The following is a 12,324-nucleotide window of genomic DNA, read 5'->3' as shown; positions in this document are numbered from 1 at the left end:
TATTTTATAAATTAATAATTAATAATTAATTTTATAAAATTTAATTACTCTAAAATTAACATCTAAATTACTAAAAATTTAAGTATCAATGATTAGAAACTATAAATTTAGTTTCTAATTTTATTATTTTTAGACACCAAAAGTTAGTTTCTAAAATAGATTAAAAGTTTAAAAAAAATGTTTCTAATTACATTTTAACAAGAAACTAAAAAAATGTCTCTATAAAAAAACCTTTTTTTTATTTTATTATTAGCTACCAAAAATATAGTTTTTAATTATATTATAATTTTTATTAATAATAGATACCATTTTAATAACTAATAATTTTTAGTTTATAAAATGGTATCTAAATTAGTTATTATAGAAACTATTTATTTTTTGTTTCTAAATTAGTTACCATTCAATCATTTTCTTGTAGTGCATAGTCACTTTCAACCAAATCATTTTCATTGCCCACAAACTTCATTAAATGAACTATTCCATATCGGACATCTTATCTACTTCATCAAATATTTTGCTTCAAAATTGGGATTACATCTCCATAATTCAACAATTACTCTTATAATTACACACAAAATGAATGATAGATAACACCTTTATTATCATTTTATCAATTATTAAAATGAAGATTTCAAATGATAAGTCAAACATTTTAAAACTAAGTCAAATTTATGACCTTAAGGTATTTTTAGATACAAAAAATACCATTTGGATAATTCAAAAGGTATTTCCATATATGGAAATGCATTCCAGATTGTACATTCTATAAGGTATTTTCATATCCATAAATGCATATCAGATTATACAATCTAGAATGTATTTTCGGATGTGGAAAATATTTTCCAAATTGCACAATTTAGAATAATCTTGCTAGGTGATAAAATTTGAAAGGTACTTTTAGATATGGAAATATCTTCTTGTTTATACAACCCAAAATGTGTTTTTCTATCTCTTCTTAAATGCATTCTAGATTGTATAATTCAAAAGGTATTCCAGATCTAAAAAAAGTCTTCAGGAATCTAAAAAAGTTATATCTAGAATCTAAAATATAAATTTCTATACTAAATTGCACAATTCGAAATGCAACAAATCCAACCTATTAGCTTCTAAATTTTATAATTCAGAAAATCTCTTGATTCCATAATAGAAAAAAAAACACATGAAACACTAACCAGAAACGAAATGCAACCACCTACCAATATCACCACCGACTATCTCTAACTAGCACCACCAACCACGAAAGTAAGAAACAACAAGAATTTCACCACAAAATTCATCACAAGCTTCATGAAACTCTAACCAATAAACACCAAAATCCAAATCCATTTTCAGAAGGGTATTTCTGAAATCTAAAAATGTATGGAGTTGCAGGTGGAAACCATGGGGTGCAGGAAGAAATTGTCCCTATTTTGATGTGAACTCTAGTCATACGTTGGGCTTACTATAAGATCAATGTTGGGTTTTGTGTGGGCTGCAGCTTTAGGCCTCAACCCTATTACATTTGTTCTGGTAATACTTCCTACAAAGTCAATCCAAATTGATATAGTAATAATATCTACAATTTTTAAGGTGCAGCTAAAAATTTAGGGAAAAACACTTATTTCCCTTAAAATTTACCCCTTATACAAATAAACACTCTAAACTTAAAATTTACTTTAATTACTCCCCAACTTTATCTTATTTACAAATAGACATCTTGAACTCTAATTTTGTTGCAATTAATATTTAAACTTTGTCTTTTCTACAATAGACACCTACAATTTTTTTTTTATTATAATTACTTTTTTAAAACTTATTATTTTTTTTAAAATAATTTTTTAACAACTTTAAGTTAAAGAATATAATAGTAATGATAATTATTTAGTTCAAAGATGTTACAAAAAATATTTGTAACAAAATACAAGTTTTAAGAAACAGTTATAATAAAATTAAAACTTTATGTGTTGATTTACAAAAAAAATTATAAAATTTAAGGATTAATTGAAACAAAAATAAATTTCAAGGTGTCTATTTGTAAATAGAATAAAGTTTGGGGATTAATTAAGACAGAATTAAAATTTAGAATGTTTATTTATAAAAAGAGTAAAGTTTAGAAGGGTTAGATGCTCTAAAAAAAATACTAGTTCCTACTTTATGTTCCAAGGTTTCTATCTTTTTATACTTCTTTTATACAACTTTATTCAGTAAATATCACATAAACTTGGTATGTATGAATTTATCATACATGTCTACTGACCACACATGAAAGTATGAGGTTTTATGTTTATCAGGATATAGAAAACATAACTTCTTTTAATAGAATAACTATTTGAGATATGGGCTAAAAAAAATAATTTAGAAAAAAATTCACATACACAAAATGTACAAAAGAAAAAGGTATTATAATATATATATATATATATATATATATATATATATTAATGATAATAAAAAAACAAAAAAAAATTACTATGTTAGAAAAATAATATATTAGATGAATAAAATATTTTTGAATAATATATACAAACACTTTAATACCACAAGCACTTAAATATCTCTTCATTTTTTTTATCACAAGTATAATTTTTCAACATCTTATTTATAAATTATAAGAAAAAATCATAAATTTTATTTTATTATAATTTATCATTTATATATAATTATATTTAATATTAAAAATCAAATAAACAATATCATTATTTATACGCTTATATTTTGATAGTATAAATTTATAATTCATTTTAATTAATACGAATAAATATATGAAGACACATAACACCTACTAATATATCGTGATTGAAACATATAGTTATATATGTAATAAATTTGAAAGTATTATACAAAATTATAATATATATTTTTATATACATAAATATTTTTTTTATGTAAATACACTCAATAAAAATTGATCAGAAAGAACAGATGAAGATGAGACCAGGTCACTCTAAGTCTCCTTATATTCGTCCCTGGTTTTAGAATAAAGAAAAAACATATTTTATGGTTAGATTTTTTAACAGATGAGAGCATGTGATCTTGCATGTTTAATCTGAATTTTGAGCCTCCACACTTTTTTCCTTTTCTTTACTCCATCTTTTCTTTTCCTTCCTCCTTTTCTAGCATAAAATCATGACTCTCCAAACTTGTTCGGACACAGATTGTGAGACTCTAACATTAGGGTTACATAGTAGTTTCTCTTTAACAAAAAAGTAATAGTCTAAAAACCCTACATCTCAAAGTCCTATGTTGTGAAATATGCTAAGAGTGCTTTTGCATGCCACCAACACTGCCAATGTCTCGTTGTTGAAAGTCTCTTCTTGAGCAATGGATTTGATCCATACACATCCCATGGCACAGAATTATTTGGTAGAGGAAAAAAAATTCCAGAAGAGAAAAAAAAAACTAAAGAAAAACCCTTGTATAAAACAAGTGAGATGTCCATTCTAACCAGACTATAATACACACATTAAACAAAACAACATGTTGAATTTGTGTAATCATCAGAGGACAAAAACAAAAGCAAGCACACTTGTTTTGACGAGATATTTTGTTTGATAGGAAAGTCAAGTGGGTAATGTCCATGGCACCCTTTACATGCACAAGGAGTAACACGTTTTGAAGATAGTTTTAGAAGGGTGCTTTGGTGAATTAAAATTTTCGTATCTATATTCCTTGCCAACTACTGAAAGATATGCCAAAGTCACAAATTATAAATAGCACATATTAAAATAATTGTGATTAAATGATTATGTATATTGCCACCGACAGATTTAGATGCATGAAGGGCACAAGGAAAAGGAAGCAAAAATAGGGCTTATGGTCATAGTCTTAATACTTTTTCCTCTAAAAAAGTGCTTCTCTCCTACCATACTGTTGAGGGATACACCAAACCAAACTCATTTAATAATGTCACCAAAATCATTGTTAATTATTCAATAATGGATTCTTCTACCACGCCCCACCGAATACTGATTATAGAAATTACGTTCCTAATTGTATTTTCCATTGTCCTTTTTTGAGACAAAATCTTTTAGTCAATTCTTTTTTTATATGACTTTGTTAGGGCAAGGTAACCTTCACATATATATGTATAAATATAGCCACTTTTACACTCGTTTCTTCATTGCATTATATATATTATCATCAACGATTGAGGTTTACGTTTGAAAAACATAGCTAAAATATATTAGTAGAAGTTTAACCTGAAATTTAAATGAAAATGTTGCAGTAAGTTACTCTGAGATAATAGAGAAAAGTCGACGAGAGAATGGACGCAAATAATAAATAATGAGGTTCACATTAATAGTATTTAATTAATAACCAATGAATTCTTTCTCCATCAGTCACATATATTACCATTTTTCAACCTCACATTAATGAGAAGATAAAAGTGAAGACCAAGTAAAGAAAGCTCAAGAGACAGACTCATAGCCCGCCGGTAGGGGATAGGTCACCCTCCGTACATAGAACGTGTCCTTAATTGATGCATCACTTAAGGAAAATGGTAAAAAGAAGGGTATGGATCCACTCTTTTGTTTTCAAGCTTCTTCACCAAATTTCAAATAAACTTTCCTTTTATACCTATTAATCCAAATCTCCCAACAAACACATTCCTTTTATATATATATATATATATATATATATATATATTCTTATTTATTTTTACTAAAATTTCTTAATTAGTACAGTTTACAAAAGATTGACAAAATTAACAGATCTTGAAAATTCCATATGGATATGTTGACTCGAATATCTGCATGTAACATGATTAGATTTCTAAAAAAAATAGTCTTGTAAGCTCTTTAATTTGAGAGAAGAAGTTATATTTGAACAACACAATTTTATTAATGTTAATTTTTTTATTTATTTTAGATGAAGTTGTATGATTTTAGTTGTTTTTATATTAAGTTAAAGTGGTGCACTTTTTACATTATTTGTGCATGACATTCTTATAACGTAGTGTATTATCTAAAAAATGTGTTTGACATTTTAGTATAAATTTTTTATATAAAAATATTAATTGTGAAATTAAAAATTAATATTGCAAAATTTGGGCAATAAATAAAAGATTAATAAGTAATTCTTTAGAAATTATAAAAAAAAAAGATTAAGAATGTAGAAATTAATAAATGTGGAAAAAATGAACCTATAAATTTGAGTCCAAAATGAAGAAAGGGAAAAAAAAGCAAATAATGCAATTGTAATTAAATTATAATATGAATATTGTTATATTACATTAAGTAATTTATTTATTAGAGGAATTGTCATAAGGTGATCTTTTTATTTTTCTTTTAAGACCTTCGTGGAGGGTGATGATCAGAAGGAGGTGGAAGTGGATCATCATTTGTCTTTGTTATCATCGTTGTCACCTTCATTATTGGGTCTTGTAAGGACATTGTGGGCTGATAATAGTTCATGGATGATGTCATAGATGGAAGGGTAAATGTTGAAATTCCAAACATATTTAGTGGACTGAAAAAATGATCTGGTTGATTAAGAAAAATATTGTATTTGTAGGAAATTTGTTGGTGTGAAGAATGAAAAGATAAGTGGTGATAATGATTCATGTATATGGACATTGATGGTTATTAAAGACTAAACTGACTGGACTGACCAAAATAAAATTATTAATCATAAGAAGAAGACTTAACATAGTGATAAGGAGGTTGTGGTTGAGGTTGTCTCCCATGGCATGTCGTACTGTTGGAAAATAATGTCAAATTTTAGATAAAGAAAATTATATCATGAAAATTAATACAAAGTAAACTTACATTGTTGTTGAATTATGTACCAAATAGTATGGTTAATGCACCATGCATGTATGTTGTCGTGTCACACGAATGACCATTACCGCTAAACTAAATACCTTAAATGAGACAATTATGTCAACTAGACTACATTACTATCCATCTTTGATGGTACTTTGACCATTATATTTTTGTTCGACCTCTCATATCTTCTTTGTGCAGTTGATTAAAGTCTAATGGGATTGATGAATACCTTGTCGAAACCCAAATTATCGCATTACCCGATTAACTTGATGAAATTTACTGGTGACAAAAACAAATCAGAGGAACTATTGCCCTACTAGTAGGAGAAACCTCAACAATTATTAAGGGAGGAACATCGTACTTGTTGTAAGAAGTATTACAAATTCACTACATGTTCCACTAGTTTCATTTATGGCAATATCACAGATTATGAAATGAAACAGTTTGCTCTACGAACAAGTGATGAGATCATAATTTTAGCAAGTAGTCTCTTGGATTAATCAAATATTATTAGGAAAGTGAACTCAGGCCTATGATGAAGGTAGGATGTACGAGCAATTGACAACAAATCTAACTGAAAGCATGGACTCTATTTTGAAGGGAGCGCAATCCTTACTCATTTGGACTCTTGTTAAGACAACATTTCAAAGAACAAAGTCTTGGTTTATCGAAAAAAGGACCAAGATAAAATGCATGTTACTGTATAACATCAATATCTTGAAGACATTACAGCCTTACTAAGAAAAAATGAACAACAATCTACTGTGTCATGTGCAAAGATATAATCCAGAAAATTCAGAGTGATGTTCAAGAGATAGTCACTCTCCAACTTCGACGTCGACCTAGGTCATACATAGTTAAATTAACTAAATGGGTGATTATGGGGAGCTTCAAGCTCTTCGACTGACTTGTCCTCATGTCATTGTTATTTGTTCATTTTATTATTTATAGTTAAAAACATTTGTTGTCCTAGTGTACAATCTCCACAATATCTACAAAACTTTTGTGGTCAATTTCATCCAATTCAAAATGAGGTTTATTAGTTTACTTACACGAGACAAAATTTCATACCTAACCCATGATGCGACAACATTAATTATGAAGATCGAATACTCATCGTATTCATAACGAAATGAATGAGTGAATTCCAAATAAATCAAAAAATGTTCTTATTGTTAAAATGAATGTCATAATAGAAGCCATTGTCCATATAGACAAGGTTGATTGTAAAATTTCCTTTCAATTTCCATTATTAATTTCCCTTTTTTTATTTTGCACTATTGATTTATAACTTTATTTTCTCACATTATCACACAAAATATTGAAACAAATATTAATATATAACTGTATAAAACTAACAAGCTAATTCCACTGCAATTTCTATTTACAATCCTTACAATGATTTCTAAATTTTTAACATATTTATTTTTGTTAAAGTTTTTATAAAATAACCTATTAATCCTTTTTTATAATAATTATGCAGATAATAATTTTTACATTTGACAAATAATATTTTTATATAAACAATTATTATTATCATATTATTTTTTTTTATATAAAACCATGTGTATTAATATTAGTATAAATAATGAAATAATTCTATATAGAAATAATGTAAAAAATGCACAACTTTAGTTTAACATAAAAATAATTATAATCGTATTAGTATCACACATGTAGGTCAAATACAGATTCTCCTTTCACTAAAATTATGTCAAACAGGTACAACTTTACTTTTACAAAAACTTGTAAACATGCTTAGAGAAGTTTTCCATAATAAAACATTGCATGTTAGACACGCATATGAATAGTTTTTTTAAATTATACCAATTCGATTAAAAGAACAAAAATAGAATGAACTTCCACAGGTGTTTCCCAAAACACTGTTTAGCATTCTTGAATTGTTCGAAATGTCTTTTCTCTAGAGTTATGGTAGCTTTTTCATTACTTGGTTTGTATGCTACGTACAGGAGTCTCTAGAGGACAGAAACAGCTCAGCTAATACCTGAACATTTTAGGGAACCCAAACCCAAGTGGGCACCACCACCCCCTCTTTCTCACAACTCCTATTATTTTCTTAATTTCCTTCAATGCATCTTTTCCATGATATTGTTTAGTACTAATAAACGCACACATTAATCATCATTATTCTCTGCGTGCTAATTGCCAAGTACCACTTTCAATTAGTCCCCACTTTGTTTAACACGTCAACTCCAAGATCCACACTATTCAGGAAATAATAAATTTACATTACGAACTTAATCACCCTCAAATCCTCATATGGCAACTTCACAAAACAGCAAACATGGTGAAGGTGAAAAAGTAAATGCAGGAGAAGAAAGAAAGAGAGACAGTAAAAAAAAACACTTCATTAAGATAGTTATTGACAATAATGAGAGTGGGTTTATTCTTTATGGTTTATGTATGGTTCATTTATTCACGAGCCAGGTAGCAGTTGGGGGTAAGTGGACCCCACACCAATTCCACTGGTTTGTTTCTCACTTCCCTTTCCCCACCCAATCAAAACTCACCACGTTAGCCATGAATTTTCCCAAAGCGACCGACACCCCTCGATTTACCCACAGCCATTGACACTGATAAGTAATATCTATACACTTATAATTCACTCTCATCAGAACCTCAACAACATCAAACGCAATAAATCACACCATTTACCCCACCGATACAAAAACAAACAAAACCTGCTCTGTCTCCAACACAATCTCACAAACACACACACCGCAACAGAATATAAAACAACATTAGTAGTGTCTGTTTTTCCTCTCTCTCTCTCTCTTGTGTCTGAACGCCTAAACCCGCCATGGATTGCCGCATCTATGGCGTCACGATCCTTCTCTTCCTCCTCCCAACTCTCACATTCTCTCTCTCACAAGGTCAGATAAACTCAAACTCAATCCTCGTGGCTCTGTTGGACTCGCATTACACTGAGGTTGCTGAGCTAGTGGAAAAAGCCATGCTCCTTCAAACGCTCGAAAACACGGTAATGAACCACAACATCACAATCTTCGCACCCAGAAACGAAGCCCTCGAACGCGATCTCGACCCTGATTTCAAGCGCTTCCTTCTTGAACCCCGCAACCTGCAGTCTCTCCAAACCCTTCTCATGTCCCACATCGTCCCCAAAAGGATCACAAAACCCAAATACCAACCCGGGTTAAGTAACTCTGGTCGACCGACCCGACACAAAACCCTCGCCCAGAATCAACACCTCTCTCTCCAGACAGTTAATTCCACTCACTGGAATGTCGACTCTTCCCGTGTCACCCACCCGGATTCCTTGACCCGACCCGACGGCGTTATCCATGGCATCGATACGCTCCTCATCCCTCGCTCCGTACAAGACGACTTCAACCGCCGCCGCAACCTCATCTCCATCGCCGCCGTGAAACCCGAATCCGCTCCGGAGGTCGACCCGCGCACCCACCGCTTGAAGAAACCGGCTCCCCCGTCGCCGGCAGGCTCCGCGCCTGCGCTGCCGATCTACGACGCGATGGCGCCGGGACCATCCTTGGCGCCGGCGCCGGCTCCTGGACCGGGTGGACCACGCCACCATTTCAACGGCGAGAAACAGGTGAAAGACTTCATCGAAACTCTCCTCCACTACGGCGGTTACAATGAAATGGCAGATATTCTGGTAAACTTAACGTCACTGGCGACGGAGATGGGAAGGTTAGTTTCGGAGGGTTACGTTTTGACGGTGCTGGCTCCTAATGACGAAGCGATGGCGAAGTTAACGACGGACCAGTTGAGTGAACCGGGTTCGCCCGAACAGATTATGTACTATCACTTGATTCCCGAGTATCAGACCGAGGAGAGCATGTACAATGCTGTTAGAAGGTTCGGGAAGGTCCATTACGACACGTTACGGTTGCCGCATAAGATGACGGCGCAGGAGGCTGATGGCTCCGTTAAGTTCGGTCACGGCGACGAGTCCGCGTACTTGTTCGACCCGGATATTTACAAGGATGGACGGATCTCCGTTCAGGGAATCGACGGCGTTCTGTTTCCGCCTCAGGAGGATGAGGCTGGGCCTGTGACCCGGGCCCAACCCGCTAAGGTCGTTGTTAAGCAAAGAAGAGGTGCGTTAATTGGTTGTTCAATTCTTTCTCTTTTCTTCACTTTTACTTTTTATTTTTGGTTCCTGGTGTTTGTTTGGGTGTTTTTTAAGTCAAGTTGGAAAAAAGGTGACGATGATGTGTGTTTAATTTGTTTTAATTTTTTTATTACATGTTTAATTTGGTTTTTTGGATTTAATTTATTATTTGCGTTTACATTTTATTATGTGGTCACACTTGTGCTGGTTTTAGTTATTTTTTCAATTATTGATTAAGCATTAGTAAAACATGTATGGGACCACAACACAAGTAATTAATTGTTATTATAAATTCTTGTGTATGACCTGTTTTTACAATCAACGTTTAAAATAGGATTAAATAATTTTGATGACAGCTTTAAATCATATTATGAACTATTTTCATATCATATTCTTATATCATAAGTTGAAAATAGATTGTAGCCTAGTTCAAAACTTGTAGTTTCATGAATAGGGCATGAGAATTGTACAAAGGTGATGAACTTGTTTTGGTTTGCCTAAGGTTAGATTATTAGAAAATACTGAGAATATTATTGATGTGGAAAAACGGATTCTTAAGTTTTAAGAAAGTAGTGTAGAACTTTAAAGAGTAGCAGTGGCACCACTCAACGTATCGAATTGCTTGTTAGGTCAAGCTTCTGAAAGGTGGAAAGAAACTTTTGAGAAAAAGTTGGGTTCTTATGGTGGTGATACCAATATTTTATTGTCCCACCTATGGCAACAATTATCTTGCATTTAGGACTACCAATCATTTTTTATGATCTATCATCTTCTAGTTATAACCTTTTGCTTCTAAAACGGTTCACCATTTCTCACAAAATTGGTGTAAGTTCTTACTTTGTGCATGCTTGCAAGGAGAATGTGGGAACTAGATGAAAAATAGATAGAGAATGAATGACGTAAAAGACAAATTATCCAGTTAGAATGAACTTTTTGTTGGTTTCGATAATTGTGAGCTCAACCTTGGTAATCTCCATCTACAATCCACGTTTGACTTGTCAAGTGATTTTTTTTATCTGTGATTCCTCTTTTCTCATTTTTATATATATAAAGAAACTGTCTGTCTATAAACGGTTTTGTAATCTCATTTTAGTGATACTCTTTATAACTGATTAAATGCATATAGAGTAGTTTGTGTCTAAGCTAAAGTTTGAATGGAATGGCAGGAAAATTGTTGGAAACAGCATGTTGGATGCTTGGAAGCTTTGGTCAGAATTCTAGATTCATGTCTTGTCAATGAAGTTATCAGCATGCTAGCAAGACTCGTTAAGAACGAAAATAGTGAGATTCTAACTCTATATATCTCATGTTACGTGACAACTAGTTTTAGCTTGTTAATTGGATCTTGTTGACTTCATTAAGGATTAATTATGAAGAGTGTATTCCTTGCATTTCAACTTTCATCTATTTTGTATAATAATTGGATGTTCAGAGCTCAAATTCTTATCACAGTATAAAAATCTGCCCAAGTTGGTGTTCCCTCTCTACCATGTGGGCTTGAATAAATGCTAAAAAATATAAAATATGAAAAAGTAAACTTCATTTCCTGTTACTCTTTCATATCCATTTTGGTTAGGGGCTATTGGGGTTAGTTAATACATATTGTAACCAAATTATTTTCTATTAAGTTGACCTTCAACTTTATATTATTTTCCAACGTTTTCTATTTACTTACACTTACACATGCTTTGATGCAGCTGCACAGGAAATTCCAAAGATGTAAAAAGTCAACGGAATGTGAAGGCCAGGTTACTTGAAAATGGTTAATAGCAGCTTCTATGGGTTTGGTTTTTTTTTCCCAAGTTTTTGTGATGCTCTTTTTCTTTCTCCTTCTCGATTTTCTCCTTGTGGATTTGGGTCTTGAACTGGAGAACAAAAGCTTTTCAAGTCTAGTAAAACAATATATAGTGCATATATTATTATATATATGCAATTTAGATTCAGTTCTTAGCAGTGTTGTCACAAATCGTTAGGAAGTTGTGTTTGGTGGGATGGGAAAGGTGTTTATGTAATAAGATGGCAGGGAAATCTGTGCCCGATTCAGTAAGTAATTTTACGCAAGAAATGCAAATGAAAATACAGTAATAATCGATCAATAAAATGATTCTTTTCTGTAATGACAGTTTGTAAATTTCCTCTTCATCCCTTTGTATTATTATTGCCCATCATTACCTTCCACTCATCGGTTTGGTAAAATTATACTTAGAATCAGAAGAAAGAAAAGTGTTGCTTTAGTTTACATATCTTGTGCAAGTTTATTTCCTTTTCTGTGTTTATTTTGCACAAATCAAAGGTTCACAATGATTCCTATAATGTGCAGATTTGTAAGTGGCTATAACCTTACTGGTATCAAATTCTAACTGTTTCTCTTGAGATTGTAGTTAATAAAGGCCATAATACTAGGAAATGCCAAGTCAAGAGTTGTTCTTACATCATGGCAATGTTGTTGAACATTAATACTTT

At 31.6% G+C, this 12,324-nt stretch overlaps 1 protein-coding gene across 1 annotated transcript; it reads left to right on the top strand.

The window, feature by feature from the left end:
• The first annotated feature begins 8,100 nt into the window (after positions 1–8,100).
• On the top strand, positions 8,101–11,978 carry LOC137839133 (fasciclin-like arabinogalactan protein 15). Its single transcript, XM_068648276.1, has 3 exons — positions 8,101–9,847; positions 11,028–11,142; positions 11,559–11,978. Exons 1-2 carry the CDS (start codon positions 8,569–8,571, stop codon positions 11,099–11,101), a joined length of 1,353 nt encoding a protein of 450 aa, XP_068504377.1. The 5' UTR covers positions 8,101–8,568; the 3' UTR covers positions 11,102–11,142; positions 11,559–11,978.
• Positions 11,979–12,324: the final 346 nt, after the last annotated feature.

The sequence above is a fragment of the Phaseolus vulgaris genome, chromosome 11 (genome assembly GCF_051622355.1).
Source record: "Phaseolus vulgaris cultivar YP4 chromosome 11, ASM5162235v1, whole genome shotgun sequence".
Taxonomy (NCBI): domain Eukaryota; kingdom Viridiplantae; phylum Streptophyta; class Magnoliopsida; order Fabales; family Fabaceae; genus Phaseolus; species Phaseolus vulgaris.
Note: the sequence above shows the minus strand (reverse complement) of the source record. Positions and strands in the feature narration are given on the sequence as shown.